At 39.0% G+C, this 17,150-nt stretch overlaps 2 protein-coding genes across 2 annotated transcripts; one reads left to right on the top strand and one right to left on the bottom strand.

Annotated features, from left to right (window-relative positions):
* Nucleotides 1–5,104: 5,104 nt before the first annotated feature.
* Nucleotides 5,105–11,589, bottom strand: LOC144649051 (lysosomal phospholipase A and acyltransferase-like). The gene is made up of 5 exons (XM_078508514.1): nt 11,196–11,589; nt 8,650–8,806; nt 6,980–7,197; nt 6,131–6,477; nt 5,105–5,514 (listed from the first exon to the last, which is right to left on the bottom strand). The coding sequence occupies exons 1-5, from the start codon at nt 11,269–11,271 to the stop codon at nt 5,110–5,112; spliced, it is 1,203 nt and encodes a 400-aa protein (XP_078364640.1). The 5' UTR covers nt 11,272–11,589; the 3' UTR covers nt 5,105–5,109.
* Nucleotides 11,590–12,806: 1,217 nt separating this feature from the next.
* LOC144649104 (uncharacterized) lies at nt 12,807–17,081 on the top strand. The gene is made up of 9 exons (XM_078508568.1): nt 12,807–13,828; nt 13,948–13,992; nt 14,126–14,159; nt 14,913–14,950; nt 15,158–15,168; nt 15,816–15,997; nt 16,178–16,240; nt 16,429–16,448; nt 17,027–17,081. Exons 1-7 carry the CDS (start codon nt 13,787–13,789, stop codon nt 16,180–16,182), a joined length of 357 nt encoding a protein of 118 aa, XP_078364694.1. The 5' UTR covers nt 12,807–13,786; the 3' UTR covers nt 16,183–16,240; nt 16,429–16,448; nt 17,027–17,081.
* Nucleotides 17,082–17,150: the final 69 nt, after the last annotated feature.

Here is a 17,150-nt window from a genome sequence, read left to right as displayed (position 1 = left end):
GTTGAAATACTTCGAAAGCGAAAGGCGGATGTTGCTTGTGCCCGGCGTAGCGTGACTGAAAGGTAATGGCGTGAAAAGGAATTTCTCGACAGGGGTCCAACAGGGGTAATTAGATTGAAAAGCGCTCGTTGTTGACATACTCGGATGGCAGCGGTAGAGGCCAAAGCTTCAATTTTGTCCACGTCTGTCGCCGCAATTTCAGGAATTGATTCACAAGGAAGGTAACTGTTGTGACATGGCAAGCGAAATTTCAAAACTGTCCTTTTAAGAGGAGATTGAACGTTTACTTTTATTACTCTCTTGGAAGCCAATAACTTCTACGCTAGATATGTCCATTTGCCATACACCACATCTATTAGCTTCTATTGTAATCATTATATAAGGTAACACTAATTAACAATTAGACGGCAAGCTCGAGGTTTCTACCGGCTGATAGTTGGCGAGGGGCGAAGCCCCGAGCCAACTATCAAAAGCCGGTAGAAACCGAGAGCGAGCCGTCTAATTGTGTTAGCATAACCCACTGACCGATCTATTAAACTCAGAATATCGCTAGAATTGATTTATTGAAGGTTTTGATTGATAAAAATCAGCGAAGACTAAGCGCGCGCTCCGAGAGCCTTCTACGGATCAATAGTAGGCACCTGTGTAGCCAATCAGATTGCGCGATTACCAATAGTAGGTCAGTGTGGTTATGCTAACAGCGCAGAGGTATCGAAAATGACATTCAAATACATATAGTTTTTGTCTCGTGTCGTCATGACGACACGAGATAATTCTACAGGGGGAGAACTGCATTCCATGCGTGTTTGCTTTCTGAGGCCGCCGAATTTTTCCGCCATGTCAATATTTTTCCAGCCATGTCAACATTTGCTTTGTGAGGCCGCGGAATTTTCCCGCCATGTCAACATTTGTTTTGTGATCGGATGCCGCCGGAATTTCATATCAACGAACAGATAATGTTTTTTACAAAGGTCGCAACTAACGCGCTGGTTTATCAAACAGTAGGTTAGGAGTATTTATTGTAAAGGGCTTATTATGTAAAAATACAGGCACGCTAAAAAGAGATGACGTTTTTTTCTGAACTTGCAGCAAACGAGCAAATTTTAAGTAGTCCAACAGGCAATAAAAAAGGAACAGAAATAAGACCCCTTTTAGCTGGCAACAGTGCCTATCCGCTAACGAACTGGCTAGTGAAAACCCTACCCGGACAGAGGACGCCTGACTCAGGAGCATCGAAAGTTTAAAACTTAAAGTTCGGTGCGCTACGATCTGTAGTGGAACGAGCATTTGGCATGTTGAAAGTTCGTTGGAGAATTGCGTTGAAAAAGGTTGAACAAAAAACGAGCATCCTAAAAAAGACTATGATTGCTACGTGACTTTTGCACAACTTTTGTATTGAAAGGGGTGACCTTTGTGGCATGAATAACAACAATTTAATAACAGAAGATAAACGATTAGATAAAGACAATTATTTTGATGCCAAATCTTTAAAAATGTCAACTGTGGCGTTTGTTTGTTCAAATCTTGCGTTGTGCTGTTCCATACTTTTTCCCACATTTCAATAAAAGAACTCTGCCAGTCTGGAGTGGTACTTTTTTGCCTTTCTTTTTTCAGGCGGTTCTGATTCATCGAAAGAAACATTTACACTTTCGATTTGCAAAGCCTCATTTACACTCGGCTCTGAGGTAAAGGTAGAACTCAATGTATGACCGAAAGAGGGAAATTATATTTGATGAGTTTTCTTAGGATTGAAGAGCAGAAATGTCAATCTAAAGCGCAAAACATACATGTTTTGTATTTTTTTGACCCGAAGATTGACCTGAGTCAAGAGGCACTACATGTAGCTTCATATATCCTGCTGTGAATTCCACGCTACAATGAACACAACTTTTTTAATAGACGACAACAGCCTTTTCAGTGCAGCCAGCAGTTATCAAGAAAAATACAGACAAGTTTTACGTTCTTAAAATAACATTCTAACCTTTGCGACAAGATTGTACTGAAAATCAATGAAATTAATTGTAACTCCGAGGAAGCAAAAACGCGTAGAAGAAAAATGAAATACACCAGGTTATTACAAACGCATAATACAATGTACTAACCGAAAGAGAGAAATTATATTGATGAGTTTTAGAACGGATCTGAAAAGCAGAAGTGTCTAATAATCAACAAGATCACGGTCAGTAGATGGACCTGCCTGTAAATTTTTCGTTGTCGTTGTTGTGCATATAACGCTAGTATACCGCAACTTAAATTGAGCGAGAAAAGCAGTTTTTAACATGAAGCTCTTAAATCTCTTTGGAGAGTCTTGTCTTGTGGTCGCTTGTAAAGTTTTAATTTGTGCAATTGTGAGATGTATCAGAATAACAACTTCACTTTGCCAATTTAAAGAATAGCGTGCTTTCATTTGATATCTATTATTTTATCTTGAGAGTTTTGGAAAGTATAGTTGAAAATCATTTCTGCTTACAACGCGTAGGAAAATGGTGCAGGTTTCAACAGGATATTTACTGTTACAACTGTATTTATAGAGATTACAGTCGTGGAATATAGCAGATATAGCTTTTAAATCAACGTAACTAGTATAGCTAATGGTAAAAATGTTGCCGAAAGGGAGGACGATGTTAATATCAGTTGTTCGATCTGTAAGCATTGTTCTTATCTTTGTGTAGACAACTTTTTTTAAATTTAGCTGTGGCAACAGAGAGTCTGCCTTTTGGTCGAGGGTCGAGGGTACATTGTCGAGGGTGAGGGTAACATGTCGAGGGTAGGGTCGAGGGTAACAATTTTTCCCATATTAATAAAAGATAATTTAGTTAATTAATTAATAATTTATTTATTATTAATCACGGGTGAAGAAGTACGGGCCTACTTGGACTGGAGGAGCTCATCATCATTTGGTGCACGGTGGCTTGAAAGAGACTAAATGAAGCAGTAGAAAAGCAATGGTTATCAATAAAAAAACTTTTTATTTTTCGCATTTTCTAATTTTCGAATAAACACAGTGGACGAAAATTTAAAGTTGCCGTAAAAAAATGCGCATCAGATCAGACAATGCCGGCGTCTCAGAGATGTTGTTCGCTTCAAGACCCACACTTTTCGCGTTTTAATCATTCTTGGTGGACGCCGTGGCCCCCGTTTCAGGCTGAATAGCACAATTGATCTTTAAAGTACAGGAGAAGGGAGACTACTTTACAAAAGCCCGCCAGGGTTTCTTTTGTCATCCTCTTTAGCTTTCGTTGAATTGAACAATTCACTTCATTCATTCCCCGTGCAAAACAGGCGGTTTATTTAGTTAGGCTGCACGACATCAAGATGGCCGCCAGAAGGCTGTCACGTACATCTAAAAATGGCTCATCCTCCGACTTTTAGCAATCTAAACAGTTGTGAGGTATTGCGAGAACTATTTATGGATCTTTATGTGAATTTTTACTAGTTCATGAGGCTGAACTGATCGCTTTTTCAAGCAGAAGTGAATTCCAGACGTTTTCATCGATTTCCGGCCGCCACGCCTCTCCGCAGGGCAGCGTTTCCATACTAAGATCTGGCGGCCAAAGTTATGTTGAACATTCAACAGATAGCTCAACTACCGAATACTGACCTGAGTCTCACTCGACATGTGGATTATCTAGTAATTTTCTTCAACATTTAAAATTATTGCTTTTTGGCTTAATGGTTTTGATTTTACTCGGCTGTTTCGTGGCGTGACAGTTGCGTTCTGACCTTCTGTGGGTTCTAAATCAATGAAACTACTTGTGATGCCTCATCAAACGAATCAATTAATAATCAATTAATAAAAAAAAGCCTAGCGATGTCAACGTGCTATTGACTATCTTACCCACAATTATAATTAATTGTAATGGTTGGTAAATTTTGGAAAATTGTGAAAATTTTCTACCCTCGACATGTTACCCTCACCTTCGACAATGTACCCTCGACCAAAAGGCAGACTCCTTATAAGCCCTCCCGGATATAAGCCCCTCCGCTTATAAGCCAACCCAAAACCCCTTACGAAGTTGTATAAGCCCAGGGTTTACAGTGTATAACCGGAATTTTACGGTATGTTAAGAATTGCACTTTCACGTTTTGACTGAAACAACTGACTTTTATATAAATACCACTCAGTCGTTACTGGTTAAAAAATAAAAAAAAAGGAAATAAAATAAAATAGCTCAACTTACAGAAGAACCATAATGAACGCCTTTGTTAAAATTACACTGCCAGTTTTGTTACAGTTATAAATTATTTAAACTACCATACAGTGGGTTTGCTTGCTGTATATTAGATACAATACTGTTTTAAAAAAATATACTTATATACAAAGGTTAACAACAGAAGTAGTACATATAGAAAGCCAAGGTCACTGCATATTAGTAAACTAGTCATACCCTGTTTATCCAGACACAAAGGGAACCATAGAACGTGTCTGTATTAACTAATCTAAGGTAAGTCGATTTTCCCTGACACAAAATAAAATTCCCTGACGTTTCCCTGACTTTCAAGAATTTTAGTTTTTCCCTGACCATTTCCTGACCTGTGGCAACCCTTCCTGTATCACTGAAGTGGGACCATCAGTTAAAGCAGGGTTTGGCTGTTTCTGCAAGACAATATGCAGCAACCTGATTTAAGCCTTTAACCCTGCCTTAAAATTGTTTAAAACCTAATTTCTCTTTACAGTGACATACAATACAGTGTCAAATGGAAAGGTGATGAGAATAAAGGAAATCTTGAACCTACTCAGTACGTCATCAATGTTTTGTTATTGTTATTATTATTATTTTTTATTAGCTAATTACTGTGTTATACCTGGAAACTAGCTGGTGAGTCCCTTTGTTCACTATATAAACTAAAAATATTTACAGCCGTTTTTGTGATTACAAAACAAAAACTCCATAAAACCATGTATTCCATATCTTCAGTCCATGGAGCTGATTAGATTTTTCACATATTCGATCAGCCTTGTATCCCCAAATGATACCCATGTGCTCTGCATTTGAAAATGACTTAATAACTACTGGTTGTTTTTGTTTTTAAAAACCTTTTTTTCAAGTGTGCCTACAAAGGAGGTGTCTCTAAAAAACTGAAATATAACTACCGGTATAAATATCTTCAGTCCATTGAACTGATTAGATTTTTCACGTATTCGATCAACCTTGTATCTCCAATGATACCCATGTGCTCGGCATTTGAAAATGACTTTATAACTACTGGTTGTTTTTGTTTGCCTACAAAGCTGTGGCAAGCCTTCAGGCTGCGAATATTGACTGTGCCGTCACCATCTCCAAACAGTGTTTTTGGAAATGTATCAGGGAATTCGTCTGTGCCGTAAACAAACTGTTCGGGTGTGGGGACACCAGTGCCGTACAGGCAGTACAGGGGTACATTGGGTGGTTCATCAATCCAGACAGGTGGAACTTGTTTACTTATATTAATGGCATCTGGGTATTGAATGTCCAGAAAGAACTTCTCTAGGTTACCAAGTGAGTAGTTCTGATTGGATGTTTGGATAATTACCTGGGAGAATAAACACATTAAAGTATTAACTAAACAGTGTAAGACTCATGCACAAGTAAATAATAGTTATGTAATGCTTTTGAGTGGCGTGCTGTGAAATAATGTACTTGAAATCCAACAAGCAAATTGATTTGTGCATACAAAAAAGGAATTGAATATATTTTATCCCATGCCTTTTCACGCTCATTTTACTTGAACACACGAATAATTATTTATATTAGCTCCTAAAATGAAGGCAGTCTGTATAAAGATCATTCAAATAACTCTGCTCTGGATTAAAATCTTGACTATTAACATACACATCGGCTGTGTTGATTGAAAACAACTTGTATGCGTGCGATACTGCCATTGAATCATATAACAGCTTTCTACCCTTCTGATGTTTATGGCACATGTAAGGCTGTGTTCACACTTGGTGCCTGGGCACAGTGCCCAAGTACGATTCTCGCTGGACACTAATGTAAACATACGGGTACTATTAATTTTTTTCAAGTGCCCACGCCATAATTCGGGACGGTGCCAGTACCTTGTACTTAGGAGAGACGGTTAAAACAATGTTTCGCTATTGATTGAATTATAATTACAGAGAGAGCTAAAACATCAAAGTTACACCCACCTCTTCCTCAGCCCAGAAATCTTTACTGGGCATCAGAAAAGCAGTGCTTTCATACGTTCTTAGAACTGGCCTAAGATTCAGTGGTTCAAGGATCACATCTGGCAGGCCTAGATTAGTCCCTGAGGCATAAATACGCATCAGTTTCGCCGTTCCCGCCCATGCGCCTGCCACAGTGACCCAGACTTTAATGTGAGTGTCCTTCCAGTCCTGGGACATTTTGCTGAGAAAGTAATGGGTGTAAGGACACCCCAGGCTATGAGACAGTAGGACCACACGTGTCTTATTGTTTTTAGTGTACGTATCTTCTATCAGAGTCTGTAGATTGGTAAAGTACTCTTGAGCAGAATCTAAAATGAAATATACACAAAGGAAGTCAATTATAAAGTCTTAAAAATAGACTATTGTAGCAACGTTTGTACACCATTGCAGTAGAACCCCATCTAATAACAACTTGTTATAACAACTTTCCTTTAGCTCAGAATAAAACTTAATCATATTTAACAAATTCCTTCAACTTGGCTTCCTTGTTAAAATACCCAAAACAGATTTTGGGGCCCATTAGAGGTCCTGCTAAGATCAATGTTCAGGTTGCATACATGTAAATCTTTGAAATAGCCATAAATTTGAACCAACTTACTGTACATTGTACACATACTACAAAATAATTGTTATTCGCAAAAATGACACAATCATTTTAATTTGTCAGTCATAGTGGGAGAAGCAATGGCCTAACGGTTAGCATGTTCATGCAAATGCAATGCACAACTAAAGACTGACTATTGTATACATGTACATGTACAAATTCTGGGATCATGATTAACAAGAGTTATACAAATGTTCAACACTTACTTGGTGCATATCTAAAGTCAAATGGTGCGGCTCGTAATGACACACCATCCTCAAGTCCAATACTTTCCAGGGCAGATACCATATCAGCAAAATATTCCCCAGGGTGATACAAAGAAGGATCCAAGTATGATACACCCTTTGTTGTGCCAAAATATGGAGCTTGCACTTCCACTCCAGGTGAATCACCCATCTTCTGTGATGATTCATTGTAAACAAGTCTGTTGGGTAAGGAAATATTAATCAAAGAGCTCTTCGAGCCACGACTGAATTTTTTTGCCAAGTTTAAAAGTTTAGTTTTCATTCCTTGAAAATTTATGAACAGCAGGTGATTCAAACATTTCTTTGATGCACATGATAACAGATAAACAGCGGAATGTCTATTACATTGATATAAGATATTTTCGCCTTACATGACTAAGTATGTCTGAGTAGCACACTCGGGTAGGCATCTAACTGGGGAGCGAGAGGTCGCGGGTTCGAATCCCAGAGGAGACAGTTTTTTCTTTTTTCCTTTTTTTTTTCTTTTTTTAACCAGTAGCACTAAAATGGTTTGTTTATTATATCGCTCCGTAGGTATGCATGGCAGAATAGTTTACATGTAAGCTGTTAAGTAATAACGCTGTAAATAAATATATCACAACATATAGACTGATTCAGGTACAAATGTATTAAATTGTGCTGTTTCATCTGAAAAGCTCTTCCTTTTGTTCCGAACAAGCAGCCACGCACTCGATTTTAGCCAACGCTCTGGTTTCTCGTTAATGAAGCTTATGTGAAACCCGATTTAGTTTTAGAATGTTCCTACATGTGCGACGCTAGCTTGACAGATATATACGAAAGAGATTGATCGTTACATCGCTTTTGCGGCTCTCAATTTCCACTTTTTCAGTGGTCGAATACTTTCCACATATAATTGTCAGCCATATTTTGTTTCTTTGCTTCTGTTTTTTCTTGTAAACCCCTTTAAATTTAAAAGACTGCTTTTATACGGCCGCCTTGCTACACTCTGTCTACAAGTATATCTGCTGGTCAGTGGAGTTGCAATGAGAAGTTTACAGATGGACCAACCGAAAACCGACCAACCATGGCTACCCACAATACTCCTGAATAAATTCAGTCGTAAAAACAGCTGTCACGTGATTGAGTTTATGAAGATTAATAATGAGCATGCAACCAACAATAAAAACAAACAGGTGGACATGACTGTTATGTGTTAAGTTACAGTCAAACAGATGTTATTAGTAACTTCTTTTGATGGGAACTCTGCAATGTTGCGACACAATGTTTCAATTTTGATTGACAGTTTGCTTGTTGCAACTTTCATTTCAAATATGCTCATTACATGTACTAATCAATCCCAGTTATAAGCCCTCCCGCTTACAAGCCCCCCCCCCCCCCCTGGCCTTCTGGATATAAGCCCCCTCTGCTAGATGACAGTAGTGAACAGGGCTAATCGTTGCTCTATTATGTGTGTTTAACTTAAAAACGTATCTTTATAAAACTTATATATAAGCCCTCTGGGATATAAGCCCCTCCGTTTATATGCCCACCCAAAACCTCTTACAAAGTTGTAAAAGCCCAGGGCTTATAACCGGAATTTTATGGTATTCCAATATGAGTTTCACCCCAGATTTCTTCCAAACGTAAGCAAAACGATGTCTAAAACTCACTTTATATTGTCAGCCCAACAATCAATAGCCTTGGGCAACAAAGACTCCACACTCAGCCACAAGTCAAACCATGAGCTTGAAGTTTTTTCACACCAGAAGTGCGGAACTGATGGTTTGTTCATACGAGCCTGTAGTCGACTTCCTCCATCTCCGGGAACTATGTTGATGGGAATAAATGCATAAATTCATTAAGCATAAAGCGCACTTAGTATAAGCTGCGATTACTCCACAGTTCCCAGTAATAACTCTGTCCCTGAGTGGTGGTTATTGTACAGAGGTTTAACTGTATCCATATTTAACTATTTCTTGGTGTATTTGCAATTTTCAAATTTCCTAGTAGTGTTTTGCACACTTACACTGTATACTTCAAAACACAATGTGGAATATAAATGACTGGTCGCCCACATTGAAATATCGCATTCAGTTATAATTAATTTCAATTACACATAAGTTATACAATAGCTGGGATTTCAGAAGGTATCTTTCTTATAGAATTTTTTTCTCTTTTATCAGAATAATTTTATATTTAGTGGCACATGCAAATTGATTTTTCTCGTGTACATCAATAAAAAATGTTCTTGATAAACCTAAATCCTTTAGGCTTGGGGTTCTCTGTACACCTTCTCAGAAACCAAATGCCATAGCTGTAATCTAGGGGGAGGGGGGGGGTACTCAGGTATATTTTGGGTAGGTTTGTGTATGTGCTGCCTGGGTCTCCAAAGAAGCACACCGTTTTAGAAAGAATTTGCATTCAAAATAATACCTCGTTCCACAGAAAGGTCAATTTTTTAACACCTTGTTTTGGCGGCTAACAATTTGAAACTTTCGTAAGTTCAAAATGCGTGGTTCCAGAAAATATCCATACCCCCACCACGGAGGGAATTGGAAATTCCAGAGGGGTGGGGGGGTCAAGGGCCCAGGAAATTCCGAAGAGGAGGGGGGTTGCCAGTGGAATTATGTTTCCAGATGGTCAAGTTTGATGCAGTGCAAACTAGTTTCAAAAATCGTTTCTTACCTACTCTACAAATGTTTTACATAGCAAAAATAGCACTCTGGGTTCTTGATTCACAATCGCTTTACATTTAAAACAGGTTTTCTTTCTCCTGAAAGCACACTGAAAGCAAATAATTTCACTGAAATCCTCCATGTTCGTTCGTCCGCCATTACCTGTTACCAGTCCTCCGAAACTTGTCACGTGGTTTGACCGAAAGGCACTGGTGTCAAGGGTTGCTTGTTTCACATTCGATCGAAGGAAAGTCGTCCTTGTTTGTGAAAAGTTTCATGTTTATATTAGCGATGAAAATAGTGTAATGATGTCAGAAACTCGAGATTAACATGGTTTTGTTGGTTCTGGCTATTTGTTTGTAATTTTCCTGTTAAATTTTGCTTTCTCAGCGAGCATTAGCGATTTTGCGATCACGTTTACGGTGAATGTTTATGGTTTATATCAACACTTCAAATCTGTGTTCTGATACATTTTAATAGCGGTTTTCTAAAGCGATTGGAATGAAAATGGATGGATGGTTATACTGTCAACAAGGTAATTTGACAAGTGACTATCAGATATTTTGTTTGTTTACTTTTGAGGAAATTTCTTATTTTGTCTTCAGCAGTACATGTAACGTATGTATCGTTCTAACATATCTTCCGATCGATCAGTTATACACTGTAACTGTTTACAAGAGAGGTGGCCTAAAATTTAGAGCATTGTACAATTTATCTTTTTTTCCAGAGGTGCTGGGGGGTACGCAATATACTTTTGGAAATTCCGGAGAGGTGGGGGGGTTTATTTTTCTTAACAAAAACGGAAATTCCAGAGAGGTGGGGGGTCTTACGTGAAATACCCTCCGTTGTGGGGGTATGGATATTTTCTGGAACCACACAATTCCATCCATGTTCTAAGTGTCTATAAAATAGAAAAAATGGATCTAGATCAGGAGCCCAAAAATCACGACCGTGTTGGGCAGCACATACCCCGAAAAGGCCTTTTAGGGGAGTACTCCCCACTCCCGGGATCTTTACCAGATAAAGACATAAAACTCATTAATTCTCATGTAAGCTTATATCAAGGCAAACCTCACAAAAAATGCATCTACCGGTAGCTTACGTTTATGAATTATTTACAATACAGCAACTTCTAGCCATTATATTATTGAGCATCTCTAAAAAAATAAAATCAGCTAGATGCAGTATTACATAAGAAATGGTTTTTCATTATTTCAGTCTAATTATTAAACGCCGTTTTAAACACGTGTACAATTCACTGCGTCACATGACATAACCGAGCTTTTTGTTTACTTCTAGCGATCCGAGGACGCTTTTACGAGCAATTTCTCGCACTGCATACAACAACCGATTTTCAGCATCTTTTCAATGAAAATAATGCTCAGAATAAGGCAATTTTAAGTCAAACTGGGAAGACACTGAAGTCTGGATATTCAAGTGCATATCGATTTCTATAAATTGTCGATCGGCTTAAATAAAAGAACATCATTCTCATTACAAACAAAAAAACTATCAATAAACTTGATCGTTATGCAGCTTACCAATCACTAGTGGTGTTTTTGCTTCCAATGCAGCAAAGTTGCTGAGAAATAGAACGAAAATTACAAGGTAAACCATCGCTGAGCACTTGGCCAACGGCCCGCCGCTAGCTTCGTTCTTTCCGTTCCTTTCGGTTTTGTCCCAATTGTGTGAGTCAGCGGTATAGAAAGTCAGCGGTTATGGACACTCCTCCGCACACTCCTCCTGATCTCTCCTATCCTAGCTCTCCTCCATGAGGCCCCAGGATGTACCTGTTTTTCGGTGCCTGTTTTTCGGTGCCCAAAATGTACTCTAGGCTGTTCCAGGTGTTCGGTTAATGGAAAATAGTTCGCAGAATGGCGAGTGAGAAAGACGCCTAAACTCACCGTCCTTCGTGCTGCTTCCCAGCTAACCGAACGCCTGGAACAGGCGACCTCGATCCCAGGGAGAGAGAGACCCTGGTTGTGGAACAGACGACCAAGCTGAAAAAAGTTTCGGCCACAGCCTTTAGGCGGGGGTACAGCTCAAGACCGTTAGCTTGGGTTTTATGTAAATTTTTGAGTGATCAGTTTGTTGTGGATGCCGTTGGGAGCAGATAGTTTTTCTCAAAGAATAAGTTAAATTTAGAAAAATAAAAAAAACCCGGGCTCCAGTATGTTTTTCGGGATCCGGGATTTGGCTTGACGGAACGCCGAGATCCTGGATTTTAGATGGAAAAGGGAGCGAGATTCGGGATTAAAAATATGAACAACATACGTGAATTGGCGATTTTAAGAGGCAGGTCGGCTGATGTCATATAAAAGAAACAAGATCAGGAAAGTCCGGTGACAAAAAAATAATTTACTTGTATAGAAAATCAAGTTGTGATCTTCGTGAGCGTCTAAAAAAACGCACAAAGGTTATTGTAGTAAATAGTAAAGTTGGTAAATTTCAAGCTCGGTAATAAATAACAAAGATGAGATGTTCAACATGACACGAGCATGGGACAAAGAAAAATTCTGAGACCCCGACGGGAATCGAACCAACGGCCTTCCAGATACTGGCCCAGAAACTGCTGTATACCGTATTTCCTCGATTAAACGCCGGACCCCGATTGAACGCCGGCCTCGTATAAACGCCGGGTCAAAATTGCTAGTTTTTATATAAACGCCGGGGGCTATTGTTCGAGGTCCCAGCGTTTATTTGAGGTCAGGCTAACAAGTTTATACAGTATATTCTGTTTGTCACAAATCTCGATTGCAACATAAGCTATCCAATCCGTAATAGTGCACCTTTGGGAAATAATCACCTTTGGATACCCAAGTACACTTTTTCGGGGCAGAACGAAGAGAAAAATCGTCCCGCCTTGACAAACTGCCCCTTGGTCTCGAAGATCGGTAACAATAAATCAATTTGAAAAAATTGGCAGAAAATTGCAGCCTGTTAATAAACGCCGGCTTCAAATAAACGCCGGGTTCACGAAGCAAGACCTTTGTTTTCAAATTTAAAAAAAAAAAAAAAAGAAAAAAAAAGATACCGGTCGGGCGCTCTAACCAGCTGAGCTACAAGTGACTCGTTGTGAGCTGGGCCATTTACTCGTAGCTCAGTTGGTTTAATAGAGCCCAACCGGTATCTGGGAGGCCATGGGTTCGATTCCCGTCGACGACTCAGAATTTTTCTTTGTCCCATGCTCGTGTCATGCTGAACGTCTCATCTTTATTATTTAAAGCGTTTTATTGTGACTTACACAAGTTACCTGTGGTTTCCACAAGCCAGTACTAGTTACACGGAAAGAAAGTAGAAGCCACGAGCCAAGCGGCTCACACTGCCGGAGCTTATCCCGGTTTCCGTAGCATTAAGCGGCTAGGAATATTTCAATTCCCCTCTGAATGGGATGCTAATCCATTGCAGGGTTCCTCCAGCATTATGTCGCCGGTACCCATTTATACGCCTGGATGGAGAGAGGCACTATGAGAGTAAAGTGTCTTGCCAGCAAGAACACAACACTAGTGACCCCGGCCGGGGCTCGAACTCGAACCGCTCGATCCGGAGTCCGGCGCACTAACCATTAGGCCACCGCGCCTCCCACAGCTTATTGTCGGTGACCTAAGACTTCAAGACCAGTGCTGGGCCGGATCATGGGAGGGAGGGAAGGGAATATACACCCTTGAAAGGCCTTTAATCGTAAGGCAGGAATTAAGAGACAATAGATTGTCGGGATCGGCCTGTAGAGTGATGAAAACCTTCGGGATTACGGGATTAAGGCAAAAGTTTTGCCGTTATGGTGGGATCCGAAAATCCAAAGGCTACTCCTTTTGCTTGTTAGTAATCGTCGTAAATCTAACCTCTAATTGATTTTTGGGAAAGCTTGCTTGTATTTTTCCGCAGCCATTTTTTTTTCGAAAATTGACATAGGCAATTTTAAAAGCCTGAAAGGTCAATAGTATGCGGCCCTGTGGTACAAAGTGGCCTCTGGGTACCCCTACGCTGGGTAGCCTGTAGAGTAATTCACACAATGATCACGTGGTCTTCACGCCTGCGTAGTAGTCGTCAGTGGAGACTTAGCGTTTTCTTTGTCCTTTGCTTTTCGTTGGAGAACGACACTTAGAAAAATTTCGTCAAATTTCTAGCCGGAATGAACGGAGAAACCACCCAACACCTCGCTCAAGTAAAACACGTAAGAATCATTTTCAAAAGATTTTGATTGAGAATTATTTCATGAAAGTTGCTGTGTTCCCTGTCGATTTTTTTCGTGCTTGATAAGTAGCTTTGTGTCTAAAGCAATATTTCTTGCAGTCGGCGGCGACTGAAGAGGTATCTGAAGATGATGACGTTCCTCTGGTGAGTACAGACTCGCTAATCTTTCGGAAATAATTTAGCTGTGGAAAAATTGACTTGCTTTAGAAATCTCAACAAGCTTTTGTGTAACATTTCTTAGGAAATCGTATATAATCGTGATTTTATTCGGTTTTAGGCACAGAGGAAACAAAAGCCGGTCGGGAACGAAGGTAGGATCGACCGCTCATTCATGTAATTTCAGGCTTAGTATTCAAGTTTAGCTCCCATATATTACAGTGATTTATTGTCTACCCGTTTCCCCTTAAAAGGTTGTTCTAGTTTTTGGCACTTGTACTGTAATCAAAGCCAATATAGAGAGATTTTTTTTTCTCTACGTCGTTTCGTGAGGTAACTTGATTTTCCTTTGAACCCCGAAGCACATGTGAGCGCTTCATTTACCCAGCTTTGGCCATGTTGCTTGGCATGCGAACTATCCGTCCCTTCCCGTATTACAAGGAAGTTAATCTTCTTTATTCATCAGTCAAGCTTAGCGATCGTCTTTAGTTTGCATCCAGTTTTAAACTGGTAATTTGACATGTAAAGATCTGTAAAGGATACGATTGTATCTACGGCACTTGCGATCTTACTGTACTTCGAAGCGTTCAAGATTCAATCGCGGTGTTGTCGTTTTCGTGTCCGTTTCGAAGCCGCTTTGCCGATTGATCGAAATTGTTTCCGCCGTCTATGAGCAGTTTTATAATTGAATGTTTTCACAAGTGTAAAACTTAGTGCATTCTTTCATAATCAACTTGATAAACGTTTATACAAAAGCCATTGATGAACCACGTAGCGTAAAAGAAAGAACAAAACTAAGGAAAATTGCATGCACTTTTTGAACTTCCGAAGCGAAGTGCTTATTCCCTTATCATTTACGAGGCGAAATAGAAAACGCGGTAAAGTGGTTATGTCTTTAACCTTTACAGGCCCCGACAGGAAAAAGATCAAGCTTGCATCGTCCAACGTAAGTCATCTTTTAATAATTACAAACTCACCGAAAAATTTGATCGGCATCACCCACGAAGCTGGTCGTGAAGCCGCGGTATTTGTTTTCGATTCATTTCATTTCGTTTTGTATCTTCAACTTAGCATGTATATTCACCTTCTGGTCTTTTTCCCTTCATGCTTGCACGATTTTTATCTTGGGCTACGCTGATTTTACGGCGATCAGGATGCACGAAGGTAAGCTTGATAAAATCTGTTCGCTCTCACGGACATTTTGTTTCTTTTGATTTGAACGAGCTTTCGGCAGGACAATAGTGGTACCTGTAGGGGAGGGGTAAGGGTGTCTGCGTCCAAAAATTAATTTTAGTAAACCAGAAGTTTCCAGTTTTAAAGCAAGTTTTTTTTTGTCTTGTAAAATTAAGATCACCTCCATTTTTTTTAATCTTTGATTTTCAAATCTGTTTTGGTTAATTATTGCAAGGGTAGGACAGGAATTTTTTTGTCCATGGCAGACCTTCCATATCATTTGTCAACTAAAAAAAAAAAGATTTATAATCACCATAGAGCCTCAATTTCAAATGTATCCACTCTAAAGAACTTTTTAAAATGCATGCCTTGTTTTCGATGAAAATTATGCTTTTTGACTGTATCAATTCATGAAGACAAATTATAGGCAAAAATACATCCAGTCAATGTAAAATGGTACAAATGTGCCCGATAGACAAAAAAATGTCACCGGAAACATTTAAAGCAATAATAAGACATATAGCTATTTAGGATGATGTTTTTTCTTTTTTCAAGAAATACCCCCTGTAGTCCTTTATTATTACTTACTGCATACCAATATAGTTCCATACACTAATTTTTTGTGTGTCATTATTTAGGTCTTTGCACAGTCCACCCAAACAAGTGAAGCTGAATGCAGGTGTAAACCTGTCACCGCACAAGCCACATGTCAATTCTGTAGTGAAACAGGAACCAAACCGATCGCCAGTAACAAAATCCCCTTCAAGTAAAAGCCATCATGCAGGAGGACCTGTCGTCAAAAAAAGAAATACCATCACCGGTAAGTCTGTAACTAGGGCACTTATTATATTCAAAGATGCTAGTGGTTAATGCTAGTACATGTACATGGTGTACCAAACATTTTATGTTTCATGCTTGCTGTAGAATCATTACTTTTTATATTTATTGTAGATCATAACTTCAACTTAAGATCTGTAAAATGTATGTTGTTATTTTTCAGATTAAACAAGGACATTCTTTATCAAGACACACTGCAAGTGATGATGATGATGATATACCCTTGGTGAGTTTTACCAAATATTTAAAAGGTTAAATGAGCTATACGTCATGGCTAATGCATAATTTGTCTTAATCTTTGTCAATTCACACCACCCTTGTTTATGTTTGGGTTTTATTACTGAAATGTGATAAGATCAACTTGTACAATAGAGGTTCAAATTTGCTTATTCTACTTTTTTTTTCTTTATTTAGGCTGCCAGAGCACAGCACAAGTAAGTTGATTCATTATTGAATGCCTTTATAGTCATTGACGGAGTCATAGAACTGTAGACCACCCGCCCACCCGCCCAACTCAACCTCCCTTCCTAGATGCAAGAGCAAAAATCCCCTTTCAAAATATTTTCAATTGAACAAACAACAGGATCAATGCCCCTAGCCCCAAAAACAGAAGTAGCAACTGCTACACTAGAGGACCAGTAGAATTACAAGCTTACAAGAGCTGTATTACTGTATAATTATAGATCAAAGTTCTGCTACTGGTTATGCAATCATTACATTCAGACTCAGAATATGTCTTGTTAAATAATTTTGTGGTTTTAGTGATCAAAAAGGTCATTTTATATACAAACATAAATGTTGTGGTTCAACTTTACCCTTGGTACAAAGTGGTATTACCAGACCGGGTATCCTTTGTTTTACATGAAATCATTATCATATATTACAATACACCTGAACAAAGGAAAATACCAATTTGTACCAAGGGTAAAATTGAACCACAGCATACATTTTCTACATGTATAATGCTTTAAAGATTATAATTTGGTTGATTTTTTTTCAACTCTTGTTTTAGGGTTAAGACAGATCCCAAAGGTGTGCCCTCAAAACCAGCAAAATCAGCATTGAACAGTGCTGTTGTAGAGAAGAACAAAACTGCCAAGCCTGAAAAACATGACAAGGTGAAAAATGGGAAACCC

Source organism: Oculina patagonica, chromosome 4 (genome assembly GCF_052425735.1).
Source record: "Oculina patagonica isolate OP01 chromosome 4, crgOcupat, whole genome shotgun sequence".
In the NCBI taxonomy this organism is placed as follows: Eukaryota; Metazoa; Cnidaria; class Anthozoa; order Scleractinia; family Oculinidae; genus Oculina; species Oculina patagonica.
The sequence above is the reverse complement of the archived record's forward strand: the minus strand, read 5'-3'. Positions and strand labels throughout refer to the sequence as shown.

Bases quoted from the DNA above. Each gene is read 5' to 3' on its own strand.
- LOC144649051 (XM_078508514.1), bottom strand. From the start codon at position 11,271: ATGGTTTACCTTGTAATTTTCGTTCTATTTCTCAGCAACTTTGCTGCA. The intron at 6,478-6,979 runs GTAAGTGTTGAA...ATTTCATTTTAG, and splicing joins TGACTTTAGATATGCACCAA to ATTCTGCTCAAGAGTACTTT. The intron at 5,515-6,130 runs GTGGGTGTAACT...TTATTCTCCCAG, and splicing joins ATTTCTGGGCTGAGGAAGAG to GTAATTATCCAAACATCCAA.
- LOC144649104 (XM_078508568.1), top strand. From the start codon at position 13,787: ATGAACGGAGAAACCACCCAACACCTCGCTCAAGTAAAACAC. The intron at 13,993-14,125 runs GTGAGTACAGAC...ATTCGGTTTTAG, and splicing joins AAGATGATGACGTTCCTCTG to GCACAGAGGAAACAAAAGCC. The intron at 14,160-14,912 runs GTAGGATCGACC...TAACCTTTACAG, and splicing joins AAAGCCGGTCGGGAACGAAG to GCCCCGACAGGAAAAAGATC.